At 52.1% G+C, this 20,900-nt stretch overlaps 1 protein-coding gene across 9 annotated transcripts; it reads right to left on the reverse strand.

The window, feature by feature from the left end:
• Positions 1-4,801: 4,801 nt before the first annotated feature.
• LOC146759729 (protein MANBAL-like) lies at positions 4,802-14,268 on the reverse strand. 9 transcript variants are annotated; one of them, XR_014932028.1, is made up of 5 exons: positions 8,084-8,756; positions 6,330-6,428; positions 6,174-6,255; positions 5,599-5,792; positions 4,802-5,159 (listed from the first exon to the last, which is right to left on the reverse strand). XR_014932028.1 is itself a non-coding variant. In XM_085509637.1 (5 exons), the coding sequence occupies exons 2-5, from the start codon at positions 6,393-6,395 to the stop codon at positions 5,061-5,063; spliced, it is 399 nt and encodes a 132-aa protein (XP_085365763.1). In that variant the 5' UTR covers positions 6,396-6,428; positions 14,246-14,268; the 3' UTR covers positions 4,802-5,060. The 9 variants fall into 9 exon arrangements, 4 of the variants coding, with proteins under 4 accessions (XP_085365763.1, XP_085365762.1, XP_085365761.1 ...); XM_085509637.1 differs by lacking the exon at positions 8,084-8,756 and adding an exon at positions 14,246-14,268 and having other exon boundaries at positions 6,174-6,213; XM_085509636.1 differs by having other exon boundaries at positions 6,174-6,213; positions 8,084-8,754.
• Positions 14,269-20,900: the final 6,632 nt, after the last annotated feature.

The following is a 20,900-nucleotide window of genomic DNA, read 5'->3' on the forward strand; positions in this document are numbered from 1 at the left end:
AGCTCCATCATCTTTTCAAGAGCTGCACCATGGTCGGCTGTGGAGAGAGGGTGAGTGGGAGGGGACACCTGTGTCCCACAGTGGCTCCTCCAGTCAGTGAAGGTCCTGAAATTGGTCTCTTCAGCTAATAGGGAGCTTTCCTCAGCTACCGTGTGTTTGGAAAGAGGAAGAGCAGTCCCAGGACCTTCAGCTGTGAGACTCTTCAGACGGACCTTGTGGAGACATCTGCAGGTGTAGTCTGGGATGGAACGGCTCCTGTTTGGCTCTTGTTACCCACGTGCAGCATGTGGTTATTGAGCTTATAAGGGAGCAACATAGGAAAGAATCCTGTTCTCATCTACTACCTAATGCTAAGTCATTCCTCCTCAAGGGGAAGTGACTAAGCATTGGTCCTGGGTGCTAGGAGAGGAATGTCAGATCTGAAAGCAGTGTGAATGATGGACAGCCTTGTTAAACACAGGGCTGCTCTGCGGTGCAGAGGTGCTTGTGAGTTCAGAAGATACCTGCTGAAGGAGAACTGCTTTGCTGTTGGATGTCATCAAGCTGCAATTTGCCCGGGCAACAGCAAAACAGGCAGAGGTGTGTGCTCCAGACTGTGCCAGCCTTTGATTCTGTTCCTGAGGTGAGCTGCGCTTTGCTCGCTGCTAATTCCAACTATATTTGTAGGAATTATTTCTATGAATAACACAATGGTGGTGTTTGAGTCGCAGACAGATGCAGCAGAGCCTTTGCTCTGATCTTTTCAGGAACTCAAGCAGCTTTTTGCCATCCCCACCTGGAGCCATTGAAGCGTGCAGCCAGGAGCTGGACTCAGTGGTCCTCGCAGGGACCCTCCAGCTCAGGAATTCTATCATTTTACAATCACTGAGCTTGGCAGACATGCAAAGAGTGTGGGTGTGACAGCAAGCAATTAGCATGGCCAGCATCAGGAACCCATGGTTATGAGCTTAGGGCTGGTTTAGGTTTGCCAAGCGGGGGGACTAATGCTGGGATCCTTCTCTCCGGCCTGGAGGCTCTCACACAGCAGCATGGTTCTGTGTTTGGCAGGTGGGTTGGACCCAGGCTGTGCAGGAATCAACTGGGCTCTGCTTCAGCTGCAGTCTGAGGGCCTTTGGCTGCAGCCAGCTGCTGTTCACACAGGGTACAGAAAGCTCCAGAGCCACACAAGGGCCTTCGGGCTCCAAGTGAAACCCCACAAGCTGAGGGGAAGGAAGTGAACATCACCATCCTTAAGTATCACCACACGGAGCCTTGACCCTCCCTGGCACCCAGGCATCAAAGGGCTCTTTTCATGTTCTTTACAGCAGGCTGGGAAAGAATCTTGGCTTCAAAACTTCCAGAGCAGCAAGAAGGAAGTATTGGTTCTCTTCACAGACAGCCTTGGCTCTTCCGCTGCTGCCAGTGGGGAACATCAGCAGAGAGCATCTCTAAAGCAGAGAGAAGCACATGTATGAGAATGAAAGTCAATTAGGTCTGAGCAGGATTAATAGGGATTTAATTGAACTATGTGAACTGGAACTTGGGTCACGAGCTGCTTATGAGCCTGCCTCAAGGGATCATGCAGCTTGCACTGGAGGAGCACAAGGATGCATTGTGAGCGGGACAGCATGTGGTCAGAGAGGGAGACCTGCTTGAACAGTCAAAAATGGAAGAGAAAAACTGCTTGAGATAGATGCCTGGGAATTTGAGGATTTACCGCACAGTCTTTCCTTCCTTTCCTCTTCTGGGGAGGGAACCAAGTAACACCAGCCAGAGCTCACCCAGCTCACCGCTCCTCCTGCAGTCCAAGTGGCTGCCAGGCAGCTCCCTGCTACAGCTACACTTGCCATGGGGCCTACAGAAATCCCCATTATCAATCGACTGAATCCCCATTTAATCCCCCGATCCTATTAACAAACACTGCCTTTATTTTGCTACCTCCATGGGGGCTCTTGGAGCCAACATCCCTCATGAGAGGCAAATTAATTAAGACATTGCACCGTTTCCTCTTTCCAGGAAGGTGGAGGTGTTTTGGCAGACATTTTGCTGCTTCCAAGTCAAGCACGGACACATGCATGCCTGAAAGTTTGAGCCAACCACCCTCACACAGATCGAAGGAGCTGAAAGGCCTCCCCTAAACGCGTCACTCTCGTGAACAGGCCATGGATGTCCCTGTGTTTCTACAGAGCTCAAGAAGCTTTCATAGTAAACAGAAAGAGGCAGCATGACTTTTAAAAAGTTACTTTGGTTTTAATTTGAAACAAAGATTATATGTAATTGGTGTCAGATATTTTTGTCATGTTTCTTTGTCCTGAAATCTCCAAGCAACTTCGGAGTGCTTTTGTCTCGCATGCTTTGTTCTGTTCTCCTCATGCTGCCCACCTGACTCATCCACCAACAGCAAGGGAGAGAAGCAAACGCGGTCCTTCTCACACTGATGGTTCCAGCAAATGTGCTGCTAGTCTTCTGGTAGAGAACAGACACAGCACAGCACTGCTGCTGGACCTGGGCTCACAATGCATTTGTCAATTGAGGATGGCAGTCTGTGTATGCAAAAGGATGGCAGACTTGCAGCCCCACCACAGAACCCTTTTCTTCAAAGCCACTGTAAGCTCTGGGGCACCTAACACAGCAGGTTCTCCTCCCGTTGACTCATTTGTGATCAAACAAACCAAGCAGTGAGCTGGCATCAGGAAGCTCCAGATGCCTTACAGAGACTCTGTGGCTACGACACCACCTCTCTCCAGACCCTTCTAGCCATATTTCAGGCTAACACTAGACTGTCCCTGGCCCTGAAGAGACAGACCCTAAAGGAATGCAGTGTCTTCAGCTCTTGCCATATATCAAGTCCCAAATAGGTGAAGTCCTCTTTGCTGCTAATGCATTGGAAGCCCTTCCCTTCCAGCTTCCTTAGTTCCAATCCGCAGTCCACAAAAGGGAAAGCACAGCCATGCCTGAAAAACAGACCACGCAGTCCGTTGCCTTTGGTGCACTTCTGAGGAAGCATTCCAGGCGATTCTGCTGTCCTTTGTGCCTTCCTGCTCAAGCCCTTATCACTTCTTTTTGCTTTCCTTGGCTTTCTTGCTCAGCTGAGCAGCACTTGCCTTGGGTTTCTTCACCATCTCCCAGGTCTTAGACTCAAAGCCCTCCAAGTCCTACAAGAATCAATTGGGAAACAGTCAGGGAGCTTTCTAACAACGTGATGATGCCCAGCTCATTTCGGGCATTTATGTGAAAGCAAAAGTACGTAAGTGCTGGGTATCTCCGCTGGAATGCATCTATATCAGGCTGAGCCTACATTTAGTAAGACCTGAGCAGCACCATCCCTGCTTCCTCTGTATGTGTTTCTGGATGAGTGTGAATCCACACACAGCCTGTTACCACAGAGGTTGTTCTAAGCTTAAGTGCCTAAATCAGGCTTTGTAGAGAAAAAACACCCCCATTTTAACAGCAGGACAAAAACCAACACTAAACAACAATTACTCACACCAGAAAAAGATATCACAGAATCACCAGCATGTATTGAACCACTGAAAAGGTATTTCTGCTAAATTTTCATCCTTATCACGTGCGAGACAAAAGGTAAGCCTCAAAACAGCAGTCAGAATGTCACAGTCAGAGCCTTTACACCAAGACCAAAATCCAGGCAGGGCACCGAAGACAAAGCTCTCTTCACCTGGACTAACAAGGAATCCTAAGCTATAAAGCTTGTTTCCTTCAGGGCAGATGACAGATCATATTTCAGCCATGGGAAATAAAGTCTAGTTATCTGGTAAAGACACGAGGGAACAGTGCCAGTCTCATTGGAGAAAGCGCACACACACAGATTGCCTCCTTTCATTAAATGCATTTGAGTCTAAATATTGCTTTAGCATCTTGGGTTCTAGCAGTCAGAGCTTGCCAACTGGAAAAGGACACACAGAAAACGGCAGAGCAAGATGTGCTAGCTTCAAGCTTCCAACACAGAGCACCAGATAATAGAGGGGCAGACATGCATCTGACAGTATCCTTTAATCAAAGAGTCCTGTTCAATCATCTCTAAAGTCAATGGGCTATTACGGTTCATATCTGTGTGGCTTCCCAAGGAAAGTGAGTTGGCTGCCTTTCCAAAGGCTGTAATCAGTGCATGGGGAGCTGCGAGGCTCTGCAGAAACAGAGCAACAAGCAGCTATTACTCAGGTTTGTAGATTGGTGCTGCTGAGAAGTGAACACTGATGCCTTCTGCTGTTCAAACCAAGGTAGTCTCCAAAGCCTGAAGCCTCTAAAACTAAGAAGCTCATCTGTATGTGTACCTAAGCATCATTCCTAAGAAATGGAGAGTATCTCTTTTGTTTATTGTCATGTGAATTAATCACATGCACAGGAAATCGTGGGGACAGTGCATATACGGAGAAAATAAGAAATAGAGCATACAAACAACCTAAACACAAACAAGTTTGTCAGTTCTATCGCATTAATAGGACGAATGAGGGCCAGAAAGTACACATCAAACAAAGCAGTCATCATTCTCAAAGAACAAGCTCTAGATATACAGTATCTACAGAAGTACAGAATAGAGACAAGCTCAAGGCGCAGGGACACCTTTCTTCCTCCCACGCTGCTTTTGTTTCTCTCAGCCCTCGGAGAACAAGGGATGCTCACAGTCCATCGCCAGCAGTTCCAGATGGGCTGAAAGGCTACCAGTTGGGAACACCAACACGGAAACGTGGGACAAGCAGCTCCATTTCCAGGAGGGACGTGAAGCCGACCACATCATGACCCTGCGATTGCCGGCCTGAGCCAGGCAAATTTTGAGCAGCTATTGAAAGAGGCAGCACCACTATTCAAATGTTTGTTTCACTTTTATTTGCAATAGAGAGATGCTAAATGCATCAAAAATACATTTCAATATGAAATCAAATAGTTGGGATACTGGTAGTGACTAAAGACAAAGCTTCCTTAGTTCCTCTCCGCAGTCCATGAAAGGGAAAGCACGGCCAGGCCTGAAAACCAGACCACGCAGTGTGTGTCCTTTGGTGCACCTCTGAGGAAGCGTTCCAGGTGATTCTGCTGTCCTTTGTGCCTTCCTGCTCAAGCCCTTATCACTTCTTTTTGCTTTCCTTCTTGCTTCTCAGCTGAGCAGCACTTGCCTTGGGTTTCTTCACCATCTCCCACGTCTTAGACTCAAAACCCTCTGAGTCCTGCAAGAAGCAATTGGGAAACAGTCAGGGAGCTTTCTAACAACTGGCTGACAGCTGCTTTGGGAGCTCAAGTCACCTGACCAAGCAGCTTTGGGAGACCAGCACAGGAAATCGCCTTCCTGACCTCAGGGCACATTAGAAACTCCACATCTGTCAAGTTCCCAAAAAACCCTTGCAAACCAGAGCCTAAAGTCCTCTCTAGCAAGGCGGTCCATGCTGGGAGAGTGGACCCTCTGCCTGGCAGCTCATAGGGCGCAGCAGCAGCTGCAGGATAGGATGAGCTGGCACCTCAAGGCTGCTGGCGTGCGGAAGGAAGGACAGAACCAAGTGCAGCACTCTCAGCAGTGCCGGGGCACACTGCCGTAGGCAACAGCTACAGACAGTTCCCTCCCAGCTGACTGCCTGAGCATTCCTATCAATCTCACACAGCGCAACTTACTGCCTTTGGGGACTTGGAAGCTGGCAGGATGATGGCCAGCACACACAGGAGCTGGAAAAGGGCTCCAAACAAGAGTCTGTAGCGCAGCATGTTCTCCAATATCGTGGGCTCAGGGACCTCAGGTGGTGAGAAATGCAGTTCAGCAGCCATAGCGCAGACAGCTGCTGCTCCACTGCTCTCACAGAGGCTGCGTGCTGTAAGGGGGGAAAAAGGCATCATTAGCCTCAGGCACTGCAATGGGGTTACTTCCTGCGAGCAAACATTTCCAGGCTGACTTAGAGAGGTGCTGGGAAGATATCCAGGGCCTACTGACCCGAGAACAGAGGGACAGCAAACTTGCATTTCAGTTGCCTTTGCCCGCCTGCCTAGGAAAAGAGCCCTCAGCCTTCAGTACTGCTGCACTTGCAGGTGGGGGGAAGAGAAGCAAGAGAGGACGGGTGGACGTCAAATAAGGGAAGAGCTTAACAGACAAGAATAAACCTATCCCTGAGCTCCATCACACACGCGTGACCACTGCCTCATTAATATTAATACCAGTATTATTCACAGAATTAAAGTTTCCCATGTTCACGTACCTGGTTGTGGACGTGTTTGCTGTCTTGCTGCTGCTGTGCTCTACAACGCCAGACACAGAAATAAAGTGCACAGAAAGCTGATCTGTTGAAGACAGAGGAGTGAGCTGTGCTTAACCAACACTGCTTCAGCACACGCTTACAGTAAGGCACACCTACCTTACAATGGCCACGCAGGAAGCTCCAGACACAGCTCCGGACTGTTTCCATGAAGCCCAATTGCATTTCACAGCCACTCACGCTGTGCTCCTCAACAATCTGCAACAGAAAAGTCACAAGATGCAAATCCCATCCCTCGGAGATGTCACAGACCTCTGCGCTCATGAAGCAGCACTCATGTCATTGGGTGAGAAAGCAGACGTGTGCTTACCGAGTGAGCGCTGTTTGCTGCCATCTGCTGGTAGGACCCCACCTAACTCTAAGTACGAACACTAACCTATGCCTAACTCTAAAACAGGAACAGAAACCTACACCTAACACTAAAACATGAACAGTAACCTACAGCTAACTCTAAAACAGGAACAATCATCTACTAACACTAAAACGTGAACAATAACCTACTCTTAACTAAAAAATGCAAACAATAACCTACTCCTAAAACTACAACTAAACTTAACACTAAAATCCACAATAGAAATAGGGTTAAGATGGAACCGGGGGCCCGCAGAGGTCTCAAAGGAGGAGCTGATGTTAAATGAAGCCACCCGGCTAATGCCGGGGGCGGGGGCCGCGCAGACAGTAAGGAGCCCAGCGCCTGGACCAGTGATGGCAGAGCTGAGATGGTAAGGATGTGGGGCCTGGCACGGTGGTGTGGTGCCAGGCCAGCTGTGCCACGGGCGGATCCACCTCCATGGGCTCATCTGGAGGTGGATCCACCTCCATGGGCTCATCTGGAGGCGGATCCACCTCCATGGGTTCATCCGGAGGCGGATCCACCTCCATGGACTCATCCGGAGGTGGATCCACCTCCATGGGCTCCACGGAGGTGGTCATGCCGCTGGTCCAGGCGTGATGGGAACGGGCTCGCTTGCCTGTCTGCCACCTGATGGTCATGGCGGGCCCCCTCCTCCTCCTCTTCGACCCTGCAGTCCCCGGCTCCATCTTCCCACCTAAATCGTGGGAATCCTCCAGCCTTGCTCTCTTGGCTTCCGACATGGCTGTCAACGTCCAGAGCTCTCAGAGGCGAGTGCGTTGCATGGGGCAACAGTGACCAAGGTGACCAAGGTGACATGGCCAGGGTTCTAACATGGCGGCCGCACTGCTGGCACTGCTGGCACTGGCGTTCCACATGGTATGAGGAGGGAGCTGGAGGACAGGGCACGGCACGGGAGCCAGAAGGCACTGCCTGTGCCCAGCGAGCAGCTCTTCTCTCCAGCAGCAAGAGGCCACAGAGGAGCTGGCCCTGAGCAAAGGGCCCTCGGCCTCCTTCATCCTCCCCCTTCTTCCACAAGGGAATCTCTTGGCGCTGCCATACGCAGCACGCAGCACCACGCTGATCTGATGGGGCTCCTGAGCTCAGCGCCAACAACAGCAGGCTCCAAAGGGCACCTGACTATGCCTGCCTGCTGGGACACACCAGCTCTGCTCTCCATGTTCCAATCCAGAGCCTCTCCTTGTAACACCTCTGACTCCATTTGCATCCACTCACTCTGATTACATCCCACATCCGCACACCATGCTGGAACACACACGGGGCCACGCTGCTTCACCGACCCTCAGTGGGGACCCACAGCCGTACAGCACCATCAGCACAGCAGAACCGGGCCGTGCTCCTGATGCTGCCGCTTGTCCAGCCTCCCTCTCGCTGCCCCCATTCTGCTCAGGCAGCCGGTCCCAGCAACAAACACCAGCACAGAACTGCAGCCCCGACTCATCCCGCTCACTGACAGCCAGAGCAAGGACATGTTACACACCTTCCTTCAGCTCCGATCACCTTCCTGGCACCACCATGCCGCCATGGCCCGGAACTGCTCCCGCCGGCACCAAGCGCTTCCTGCCCCTCCATCCCCTGCTCCTCCTTTCCCTTCACTTTCCATCCGCACTCAGGACGCAGATCTCAATGGAGGTGGCTGCAGAAGATCATCAGTGCAGGCAATCAATGGCTCGTGCTGCGCTTCACTGCCTTGTGCTCCTCACTGACTGCTCTGTTGTGCCCTTTCCTAACCCTGCAGGATCAGGATGGCCCGGCTGGCTTTACTGCAGAGCCTCATCATCTGAGTCTGAAGCCTTGGGGGAAAAGCTCAGCAGCTGCCGAGGGAAGATTTCATGCCGTGTCCTGCACACAGCCCAGCCCTCCCTGCTCTGCGCTCCTGGCATCCCCTGCAGCCCCTGTGCTGTGACCAACACGATTTGTGCTCGGACCCAACGCCCTCCCTGCTGCCGGCCCTCCCCCATGCCCATGTGCTGCACCCACAGCGGCTGCCCCAGCCCCACAGCCCCGCAGCCTCCTGCAGGCAGCACAGCCCCGGGCACCGGGCTCGGCCCCAGCCCCCGAGGTGCTGCTGCACGGGCTGAGCCCAGACCCACAGCTGAGATGCAATGACCACTCATCAATATTTGGTTTCCCTCCTTCACATCCAGGTCCTTTGCTGCACACAGCCCAACAATCATCTCTTTCACCTCCGGCAGCGCTGCTTGCTGCCATGCAGGCAGCAGGAGGCAGTGCCTTGTAGCTCATTGTACCGAGTCCACTGTGCAGGCTGGTGGAAGAAGGCGCCAATTGAAAATGGCCACCAGACACTCCTGGCATCCAGCCTCTCCTCTTTGGGCTCTTGCTCAGCAACGTGCCCTCGCAGCACCCTGGCACTAAACACGCAGCGCTGCCCATCGCGCGCTTGAAGCTATTGGAGCTGAAGCAGCGCCGCGCTGCTCAGGGCCCTCCCGGCTCACGGCTCAGCTCTGTGCCTGAGGCGCGTTCACCTGCAGCCCTCCAGCTGCCCTGTCCTCCTCCACGCGTGCAGCTGGGCTTCCCGGGGCAAACAGCAACACACGGTGCATCAGAAGGCTGAAAGAGACAGCCAGGAAGACAGACAAGCTCAAGAGGCTGAGCGCAGGGACACCCTTCTTCCTCCCACGCTGCTTCCTCTCCCTTGCTTTCCTCTCAGCCCTCGCAGAGCAAGGGGATGCTCACAGTCTGTTGCTAGCAGTTCCAGTTGGGCTGAAAGGCCACAGGTGCAGAACACCAACAGGGAAACGGGGGAAAAGCAGCTGCATTTCCATGGAGGGACCTGAAGCCGACCGCTTCATCGCCCTACGATGGCCAGCCCAAGCCAGGCACATTTTGAGCAGCTACTGAAAGAGGCAGCACCAGTTTTAAAAAGTTTGGTTCGCTTTTATTTGAAATGAAGAGATGCAAAATGCAACTAAAATACATTTCAACACAAAATTAAGTAGGTAAGATACTAACAATGACTAAAGACATGCTATAAGGTCAGCTAATAATCAATACGTTGAAACAGGGATCGAGCTGAAGCACCCTGAAGGAATGCAGCGTCTCCAGCTCTTGCCATACATCAAGTCCTGCACAGGTGAAGCCCTCTTCTAATGCAGCACAAGCCCTTCCCTTCCAGCTTCCTTCCTTCCTCTCCATTGTCCACAAAAGGGAAAGCACGGCCGTGCCTGCAATCCGGACCATACTGACCGTTGACTTTGGTGCCACCTCCGAGGAAGCGTTGCAGGTGGTTCTGCTGTCCTTTGTGGCTTCTTGCTCAAGCCCTCATCGTTGCTTTCTGCTTTCCATCTCGGCCTTCTTCCTCAGCTGAGCAGTGCTTCCCTTGCCTCAGCTTTCTTCACTCTCTCCTAAGTCTCACTCCCCAAACTCTCCGAGTCCTGTGCCCTGTGCCCTTTCCTGTGCCCTGGCTTATGTCTCTGAACATTGGGAGAGGGCTCCTAAGCTCTGTCCCTACGCTGGATCAACTCCAGCTCTTCCTCCAGCCAGCCCATAACCCTTCCACGCCTCATTTTTCTTTCACTTGCAGGGAGTCTGGATTCCCACCATGGGAATGAATGGAAGAAAGTACGCTTGAGGAGCAGAAGTTTGTGTTTGGCTGTGCTCAGATCTTCCTCCCAAGAGATGCTCTTCACGTCTTTCTTGTTTCCTTTCTGCTAGAAGCTGAAGCAAACAGGCTTGCAGTGAAGCATGGCCTTGCAGGAAGGCAGGACACTGGTGTGGAGTGTGGCCCAGCTGTGAAGAGAGCTACAGACACACACCAGGCATCTGGGTTCTGGGTCCTGTCTTTCTAGTCAGGCTTGCTGTCTGTCCTTTCTTGCGACTGTTGTCATTGCATGTTGCTTGAGGTGTTGCAGTTGGAGGGGTTGACAGTGACCTTTCCTGTCCAGGATTGGAAAATCGAGCCCACAGTTCACCCAAGAGCCTAAGATCCATTGCAGTCAACACTGGAGATGAGATTTCTCCGTATCGTGGCCCAGTTGGGCCTTTGGTCTCTATGAGGGAGGTTGGTCTCGATGATCTCCGGATGTCCCTTCCAACACCTCTAATTCTGTGATTCTGTGCCAGTTTGCAGATTGAAGGTAGTGCTGGACTCATTAAATCTTGCAGCTTCCCCCTTCTTGGTTCTAACAGGGAGAGGTGCTGAGCCAAATGGCAAGATCTACGTGAAAGCTGCTCTCCAGGCTGGAGGGCTTCCTGGAACAGCAGGTCCCAGGACAGGGGGACGACCTTCCCCCACAGCTGACAACCACTCCTTCTGCAGGACGGTGGCTGCAAGAAAGCGCAAGGGAGTGGAGGAAGAGGAGCAAAAAGCAGAGCTGTGGCCTGCCAAAAAACACGCGAAGGTGGAGCGCAGTGTGGCAAAGGCCCAGAGCCCACATCAGAGCAGAGGCAGTGTGCCAGCTCCAGAAGCACATCCTGGGCTAGAAGTAAGAAGATGCTGTTGTAGCTGCCTTGGTGAAGCACTTCCTTCATCAAGTGCATGGAGTTTGCTTGGGGTTTGCTTTGCTTTTTCCTTCTCTGGACAGAGAAGGGAAAAGAGTTGAAGGCTACCCAGTCCATGTCCTTGACCATGACCATGCCACAGTGCGTGACCCCCTCTTTTCCCTTTAACCCCACGTCCCACAAGAAACCTCCTTTCCTGAGAGGCTTCCTGGCCTGTTTTCATGGTACCCATGTTTCCGCAGTTTTGCTGTTGACAAAATGAATTTCTCTTTTCTTGCACTACACCCAGGGTTCATTCCTTCTGATATCTTTTCCTATAGAGCCTGTTTCTCAAATAAAGGCTCTTTCATTTGCCCATCGGGGGGGGACAGACCCTTTTGTCTGAAGTGGAACTACTTAATCTATCCCATGCTCTCTGTTACTTTTGGTACTGCATGTGTTTCCCAGGCAGCATTTCACCACGTACAGACTGGTGTACGTTTATGTGCCTGAGTGATTCATCCACAGCGTAACTGGGGAGGTGAAAGTCAGTGTGAGAAAGTGAATGTGATTCACACTCTCTCAAGTATTGCTTTAAGATGTTTTAAGATGATCTTTATTTGTGAGGTACAAAGTGCTCTCCGAGGCCTCTTCTAAAATGGTCCAGCTAGCAGTTACAGGTTATTGTCTTGTGTTTTTAATTCAGTGTTGCTTTTCTTAGCTGCCTGTTTCTGCCCTGGTATCCTTTGCAGAAGCTCTGGAGGTTGGATACAGCAAACACAAGAGTCCTTATCACCAGCAAATGTGAGCTACAGGTGTGACACAGGCAGTCCGTTGCCTCCTTTTCAGTACAGGTGCAGTGGTAGGTCCAGGAGTTGGCATCCTTAATACACAGTGGAATTACAGCCATCTTTGTTCAGTAAGGAGGTTATCATTACCTACAATAGAGCCCATCTGTACTACAGGAATGTTTATGTGGAATGACTGTGCTGATGAAGGTAAGATTTTCGCTTTTGGATTCTCAGTCCAGCCCACAAAGCAAAATGAAATGGAGGAGGGAGAAAATGTGCTCATAGTTCTTGCTTAGTTCTAATTGCAAAGCAAATGACTGCCTGCTAGTCAGAGCAGGATGGTGCCTGCTGTCTGGGAAACCTCCTGCAGAAGCACTGGAGCTTTTGCATCATGTGCAAAACCTGCCTGAGACGGGCCATAGGGCACCCACAGCCTCTGGGCAGCCTGGGCCAGGGCCTCACTGCCTCTGGGGGAGGAATTTCCTCCACCCATCTACCTCCATTTCTACTCTTGGAGTTTAAAGCCATTCCCACTCGTATGATCGCTGTCTGCCAATGCCAAGTGACATGCAAGGTCTGGTAGTGGGTCAGGTAATGACACGACAACTGTACACGGACAACTGTGCTATTACTGTCAATTTATTGGTAGTGTGGGGCCTGGAAAACTCTGGTTGATGACAGCTGTGGTTCTGTGGATGTCAGATGGTGCCCCAAACCAACCCACTGGGGGTGCTCCCACCTCCTGATGGATGGTGGAGAGGAGCGGGAGGGCAGAGGTGGTGCTGGGGAAGGGCTGGGGGCTGCTGGGCCTGGTCTGTTTCCCCCTGGCAGTGGTTTTCCAGGTGTCTGATGCCCCTAAGCTGACACGGTGGGGGGGGGGGTGCTTCTACCTAATAAAGGATGGTGGAGGGGAGCGGGAGGGTGGTGACGGTGCCTGGGGAGGTGGGGGGCTGCTGGGCTGGTTGTGCTTCCCCCAGGCAGTGGTTGTCTGTCTCTTGGACTGTTTCCCCACCTCTGCACTCTGCGTCCCCTGATGGATGCTGGAGGGAAGGAAGAGGGCAGAGTTGGTGCCGGGGGGGAGGGGGCTGGGGGCTGCCGGGCCTCTCAGGCTTCCCCAAGGCAGCAGTTGTCCGGGTGCTGGGTGATGCTCCGGAGCTGAGGGGACCGCTCCCGCCCCCTGAAGGATGGCGGGGGGGGGCGGGAGGGGTGGCATTGATGCCTGTTTGGACCGGGGGCTGCTGGGCTTGTCAGAAACCCCCAGTTAGGAAGCTTGACTGTGAGCTGTAGATGCTGGTATTGTCCTGGACTTGTTTAGCCCATTTTTTAGCTTCAGCGCGGCACCTGCAAAGAGAGGAACGTGCTGAGGGCACAGGAGAGCCCCTGCTCTGCTTTCTCACAGCGCATGGCAAAGAGCCACCCTCAGCTCCCAGCCTGTCTCTGGCCCAGCAGTAAGGATGGGCTGAAGCCAATGACAACATCTAACTGCGTCAATCACAGACCGTGTGAGCCAACAATTAACTGGTCTCTTTACGCTGCTTTAACTAGAAACGCCTCCTGGCCCACAGCAGCCCTACAGAAAAGAGTTGGGCAGGATGGGGATGGGGGTCAACAACTCACTTTCTGTTCCTGTACCAGTAAATAAGAAGCCAGCACGGAAGCATCCCCAGCAATAGGGAACCCAAGGAAGCTCCAGCAAGTATCAGGTAGAACTTCCAACCAACTTTAACTTGCTCGGTGTTTGCATGCCCTGCACCAGGCACACCTGGAGGAACAACATGGTCATTGCTTTGTCTCGTGCCCTAATGGAAATCTCAAGGAGGTATGACATTGCTACACAATTCTTTTCCATTTTGTTGGCCTCCTGGAACAAGTGAAAATCCTCAGGCTGCAATGCTTCCCTGATTCCAGGGGATGCAAAGGGAACTCCCAAAGGCACCGCGCATCGAGGCGCTCTGGAGCCTCTATTTTGCCTCTCAGCTTTGGGTACGCTCTGGCTCTGCCAGATTTGCTCCTTCTTCTCCATCATGCTCTAACATTTCTTTTGCACTCACCTACCCTTGCCTTGTGAGGCTGGGTAGTGCTGCCGCAGGCCGGCACACCGTGACCCTTTGGGACACGTCGTCTGACTAAACAAAACTCATTAGAGCAGAAGGAGAGTGTGTGCATCTGTTTAATCAGTTGCTGCTAAGAGTGATGTGGACAAGAACCACTGTCGTGTTGTGCAGGGAGTGCTGCCCTAAGCTCTCCCCTCCCACTCAGACCCCACTCCTCAGGGGCAGAGTCAGGGCCCCTCAGCAGCACCTGAACCTGTTTCTCCCCTTTTCCTTCCCCCCGGCATGGGCACAACTTGCACGCTCCTGGTTTTCAGGATGTTTCTCCTGCTTATAAACTCCTGCCAGATCGCTGCTTACCTGGATTCCTCAGAAAACGACAGAACCAGTTGTGGTGGGCTTCCCCAGGATTGGACAGTGCTGTGAAGAATGAGAGAAAGGCAATGTCTGGGCATGGTGCAGGCACAGAGGAGGCAGAAGGACGAGGAGGCTCCCTCTATGCCATTGCGCCATCTGTGAGTCAGTGCATCTCTCTGGACCTCAGTTTGCAGGAGGGACCCCACTCCAGGCTGCTGGTGTGCCTGGAGCCTCAAGGGAGGCACAGCAAGCTCCGGAATGCAGGGACTGTGGGAGGGAGGTACGTTGAAGGGTTCTATTCCATCCCATCTCTGCTGAATTTGGTTTTGGTGGCCTTGTTCCCAAAAGGACAAAGTTCCTAAGTCCCTGGGAACTGGGTGCAGTGGGAGGGGAGCAACCTCTAACCACAGCCACGGAGCTCTACCGGCGGCCCTTACCTGGAGTGCCAGCTGCTTGCCAAGCCTCTCTTTCTCCCAGAGGGATGGGCAGTGTGCAACGGATGCCTTGCTGAAATGCATCCCTGTGAGCAGGCTCTGCGTCAGTCCCTTTAGAAAGGAGGTAAGAGAGTAGGGCTGTAAGTAACTGCTTCTCATCAGGAAGATGGTATCTTCAGGAGGAAGGTGATGCCACAAGCCAGTGCAGACACAGGGGCATCACCACAGCAAGGCTCTGATCCGTCTTTTCCTGCTGTGCACACTGCAGATGCTCCATGGATATACATCTAGAAACTCAGCTTCCCAAGACTTTCACGGTTCCCACGGAAGGGGCCTCTCCTGTGCTCCTGCCCCCAGGCACAGCAGTGGGGCAGTGCTGGCAGGTGGCTGAGTGCCACCACGTTGGACTTGTTGGAAATCAGTCTGGACTGTCATCGGGAGTTGCTGTCAAACAACAAACCTCTGATGGCCCATCAGACTGAAGATCCGCACCCAACAGCAGGATGTGAATGGATCTACCAGCGCTGAACCGCCTCTCTTTGCTGTCTCTCTGTCCCTCTTTCCCTTTCTTCTGTCTTTACTCTTGGTCGTCTTTCATTCTATGGCTCATCAGAGCAGCCATGGCCTATAAGAACGGCCTCTAATTGTAATTAGCCCATATTAACCCATTAGCCAATGTTACCCCCAATTGGTTGTTGTTAGTTGTTAAGAAAGCCCTCAATAAAATCCATATCTATTATTCCCCTCACTTTGGAGTTTGGGACCCTTTGCATTGGAGATGGGGAAAGATTCCCCCCTTGAAAAGCACAGAGTGAGAGCAGACATAGATAGGAAGAGAGATGGGATGGGCAGCATCCATTCTGTGCTCAGATGCTGCTTGGTCTGCATGCTTCTCTTCTGCTTTTATATGAAGTTCATACATGAAGATTATATATGAAGTTTATATATGAAGGCTGCAGCAAAGTGTCTCTGCTATGGAGCCCTGGAGGGGGATAGAGATGGAAAACGGGGGAGAAAGGGCAACTAAAAGCAGAACCGTGATGCCAAATGGGTCAGAAAAGTGTATAACTCCAAGGAATAAAAGGGTGAATCCCTCTCAAAGGCCTGAACCCAAGGACCAAAGATTGAAGCCCTTTTACACAGAATCACACAGAATCACAGAATTACCCGGGTTGGAAGGGACCTCAAGGATCATGTAGTTCCAACCCCCCTGCCTAGCAGGGCCACCAAACATACACCTTTACTAGATCAGGTTGCCCAGGGCCCCGTCCAACCTGGCCTTGAACACCTCCAAGGACGGGGCATCCACAACCTCACTGGGCAGCCTGTTCCAGGACCTAACCACTCTTCTAGTAAAGAACTTTCCCCTAACATCCAACCTAAATCTTCCCTCCTTTTTTTTTTTTTTTTAGATGCACCCCAATGCCCAATGATGCATCCCTGTCACCAAGCCCTGAGCCCCAGGGCTGGTAGTTGTGGCTTTAAGGCTCCTTCCAGCAGTGTATGGGGAGAGCAGCTTCAGGGAAGCAAAGGCTGCAGTGGGTAAGGGATGTGAAGGGAAAATGGGGGACAAAAAGGCTCTTGATGGGTTCTCTGCTCTCTGACTTGGCTGTCTGGGATGGGGAGCAGAGCAAACCCCCACGATGCAAGAGGAAACAGCGTCCTGCTGTTCCACCTGGAGCACCACGAGTCCATGGGGCCGGATGGGATCCATCCATGAGTGCTGGGGGAGGTGACAGCTGAGGCTGTTGGTGTCTGTTGGTCTGCACTGACTTCAGCAAAACTTCCACACCATCCGCCATGGGTTTCTTCTGGGGAAGCTGCAGCCCCTTTGGGGGCACTTACGGCATCATTTTAGGGTCACTTGGGGGGATTTTGGGTCATTTGGAGTCATTTGGGGGCACTTCTGGGGTCATTGGCATGCATTGGTGCACTCTGTGCTGGGTGAGGAACTGACTGGAGGATGGGCCCAGACAGTGGTGGTTGAATGGAGCAACAGCCCGCCAGCAAACAGCCATCAGATAACACCAAGTGGGGGCATGGATTGATCTGCTATGGGGTAGTGAGGGTCTTATTGCTCCCTATAATTCACAAAGGGAAGCTGTGGTGAGCTGGGGGTTGGTCATTGGGAGGACACTGGGGTGATGTCGGGAGTGATGCTGTTGGGGTGACATTGGGGTGACATTGGGGTGGTATTGGGGCTGTGTTGGGGTGACGTGGTGACATTGGGGCTGTGTTGGGGTGACGCTGGGGTGATGGTGTTGGGGTGACATTGGGGTGACACTGGTGTGATGCTGTTGGGATAACGTTGGAGTAATGTTGGGGAGCGATGTTAGGAGCGATGTTGCGGTATCACTGGGATTGCTATCAGGGAGGGAGGGATGTTTTTGTTGCTGGGGGGCGACGCTGGGGGGTCATGTTGGGGTCATGTTGGAGTTACGTTGGGGTATCCCTTCGGGGGCGACATCGCTGGGGTGGCGATGGGGGGTCAGTTTGGGGTGACACCGGGGTGCAGTTCCGCTCTTTGGCCACGCGGTGGCAGCAGAGAGCTCTCCGCTCTCTTTACGACAACGAAATGAAGTTGGGTCAGCAGAACCGGACCGGAACCGCGCATCCAAATCCTTACGGAACACAAAACTCAACACTCCAATCTGCATCATTCCCATTTACAGAGAAAACCTCATGAGAAACACCCCTCCTTTCCCACCCCGCAGAACCGACCCAGACCCATAGATACCTTCCCAAACCACCCGTGTGCTGCCCTCAAGCCTCCCCCCTCAATAGGCGACCCAAAGGGACCAGAGCCCCCCAGCGCTGACACCGCACGTCCACTCTCCCCTCCCTCCCCCAAATTAGGGCCAGACCGCAGGGGGGCAACGAGGCGGCCGCCACCCACCCCCCATCTCCGTCCCCTTCATCCAACACGAAGGGGGTGATGGCAGCGGGGGGTCGAGCCCCTTCCCACACTAACCGGCTTTCGGGTTCCCCCCCCAGCATTTCCCACATGGCGTCGAACATGCAGCGCCACCTGGAGGTGTCCCAAGGGTGGGGGACGGCCAATGGTTGCAATTGAGCCGCTATGGGTAAAGGAAGGGGGGGCAAAGAGGAGACGGAGACACACCCCCCGAGGAGCTGAATACGGCATTGACCGGGAGGGGGGGGTGAGCGGGAGGGGCACAGGGTGAGCCTTAATTCTTCTCCCCCCGACCCCAACCGCACCGAGTGGTCCTGAGCCTTAAGTTGTGCATGATTCACAACCCTAACCCTGACCCAAACGCCATCCCAACTGCTACACCAAACCCGAACCCTAATCCAATGCCGAAGCCAAACCCAAATCCAACCCTAACCCTAATCCAGCGCCGAAGCCTAACCATAAACCAACATAGACACAAACCCAAACCCAACAGAGACACAAACTCAAACCCCAAACCTAAAACCAACTGTGCCCCAAACCCAAACCCAACATAGACACAAACCCAAACCTAAAACCTAAAACCAACTGTGCCCCAAACCCAACATAGACACAAACCCAAACCCCAAACCTAAAACCAACTGTGCCCCAAACCCAAACCCAACATAGACACAAACCCAAACCCCAAGCCTAAAACCAGCTGTGCCCCGAACCCAAACCCAACATAGACATAAACCCTAACTCCAAACCTAAAACCAACCCTACCCTAAACCCAAACACCAAACCTGAAACCAGCTGTGCCCGAAACACAACATAGACACAAAACCAAACCCAATGCTAAAACCAACCCTACCTCAAACCCAAACCCCAATCCTAAAACCAACACTACCCTAAACCCAAACCGAACACAGACACAAACCCAAACCCCACACCTAAAACCAACCCTACCCCAAAGCCCAAATCTAAAACCAACCCTACCCCAAAACCAAACCCAACATAGACACAAACCCAAACCCCAAAGCTAAAACCAACCCTACCCCAAACCCAGACCCAACTGAGACTCAAACCCAAACCCCAAAGCTATAACCAACCCTACCCTAACACAAACCCCAAACCTAAAACCCCCCACAAACCCTTCTGTACTTCTATCATCATTAAGGAACACCCAAACCTTCCAGGACCCTTCTAACACAAGCCGATCCACGGTTCTTTGATCATCAAGGAGCCTCCCAAGGAGATCATGCCATCCCAAACCATTCCCTAGTTCTTAATGACCTTCAAGGACTATTGATGAGAGGTTGACCTCTCGTCTTTGACCCAGCTCCTTCACTTAGTCTGGTCAAAACCAGTTTCTTTGGCTACCCTTCCCTTATGTATACCCAGCTGTATTGTCTTAACTATAGACCCAGCTGTATTGTAACTATAGCAATGTCTACATGTCCCACTGATCCTTTTCTTCTGACATTCCCCAAAGCCAAGGATACTTCATCTTCAAGGAAGAGCCCTATTTACCTGATTCCTACTTTCATACTGATTAAGGGTCAAGGAAATAAAGTGGATGTCACTGTGGGAGTCTACTAGAAGCCACTCAGCCTGGACAACAATACAAATTATTCTTAATTCTTTAAAGGAGTATCTCAAGAAGAGCCTCACTTGTCCTAATGTTTCACCGGCTTCCTAGAAGTTGACGTGGTGTAGCACATAGCCAGTGGGCTCCATGGTTTTCATGGCCAACTAACTGAATATGAAAAACTGCAAAATGAGAATTTATTTCAGGAGAGTCTGGTGTCCCTAACTACCCTCCATCAATAGTGGCAGTAGAAAGAGCGAAAGTCTGACAGTAACAAACTTCTCTTTGTGCTTTGCCAACAGAGAAGAGAGAATAGCCAATACCATCTGAGTCAAACCAGGTGTGATTGTCAGGCTACCATCTCTTGGTGTTGTGCTCATCGTCTGGAACTGAAGTTTGTAGCCCACTTTGCCATAGTAGTGGTGCTAAGCAAAAAGATGAAGGCCTGCCTGTAATGACAGCCTCCAATTATCTGCTCAAACACAGCTGTGGGGAGACTTTGTTGGCAATGGCCCCACAGGGACCAATTACAGCTCCAACTTTCTCGAACATTTCTGGACAGCATTTTGACTGTACCTCCATCATTTGCTTACAGCAATCTTCTCTCAGTCCCCGAAGTTCATGTACACCACACACGCTGTGGGGCTCATTACAGTGCAGAAAGACCTAACAAGCCATTTCCCTCAAGTCTTCAAGGCCTGAACTGCTCCTTAGGGAGGTCTCAGTGTTGCAGATGACGGTTTCAAGGATCACTGTCCAAAAAAGGAGATGTCCTATTTAAGGGTACTTTGTCTTACAGCAAGCACTGAGATGTCACCGAGTGCAGCACAACCCGTGTGACACAGATGGCAGCTCTGCCAGGGAGAGGGAGGTACAGCCAGCATGGGGGTAGCATTGGGATCCAAGAGGGAAATGTAGTCAGTGAGAGCTGATATCTGGAGTGTGACTGCAACAGTCAGAGATGGGAATGAATGGCGATGGAGGAGAAAGAAGGATGTGCAAGAGGAGGGATGCAGATGCTTGTGGCCAGATGTGTGGTCAGTGCTGGTCTGGCTGGGTGTGTGGGAGGCATGGGAGGAAGCTGAGTCCCCTCCAGGAGCCAGGACTACAACCTCAGGATAAGATGCCTGAATGGATTCAGCTGAATCCCGTCCCTATGGAAGTGTAAAGGTGTCCTGCAGAGCCAAAATCCCTGCATCCCAGGGCAATGTGCCTGGGCAGGGACTCAATCACCAGCCAGGCTCAGCACTCAGCCTGCCCGAGGAGCTGAACAGGTATCTGTAGGGAGACGTGGGGGGGGAAGGAGCCCCCCAGCAGCACTGGGGCCTTTTGCTGCTCAGGGTGCTGCATGAGGCTGGAGGCTCACAGCTGCACTGCATGCTCAGGGCATTGAAGAGGGGACTTCAAAGAAAGAGAGGACCAAACATGGGAATTCCTGCCTTTTGTTCATTTTTCTGCTGTTAGGGTAGGGTTGACCGGAGAAATGGGAGTCAAGCTGTATATATTAACACAGCACTGAGACTGCTGCGCTGTATCTTTGGAGATGAGTGGGTTTGTGAGCAGCATCCTCGTGCTCCATCAGCCTTTTCTGGCTCGATGGACACAATGAGCATCAGCTTTGCTGATCCCATTCAGGTTTGAACCGCCTCCTCTGCAGCCAGAGCTCCAGCAGAGCAGAGCTGCATCTCTCCAGGCGTGAGTGCATTTCCTTCTCCAGCACACGGGCTGAGAGCAGCTGCTCAG

Source organism: Coturnix japonica, chromosome 9, assembly GCF_054131305.1.
Source record: "Coturnix japonica strain WE chromosome 9, WE-NBRP24, whole genome shotgun sequence".
In the NCBI taxonomy this organism is placed as follows: Eukaryota; Metazoa; Chordata; class Aves; order Galliformes; family Phasianidae; genus Coturnix; species Coturnix japonica.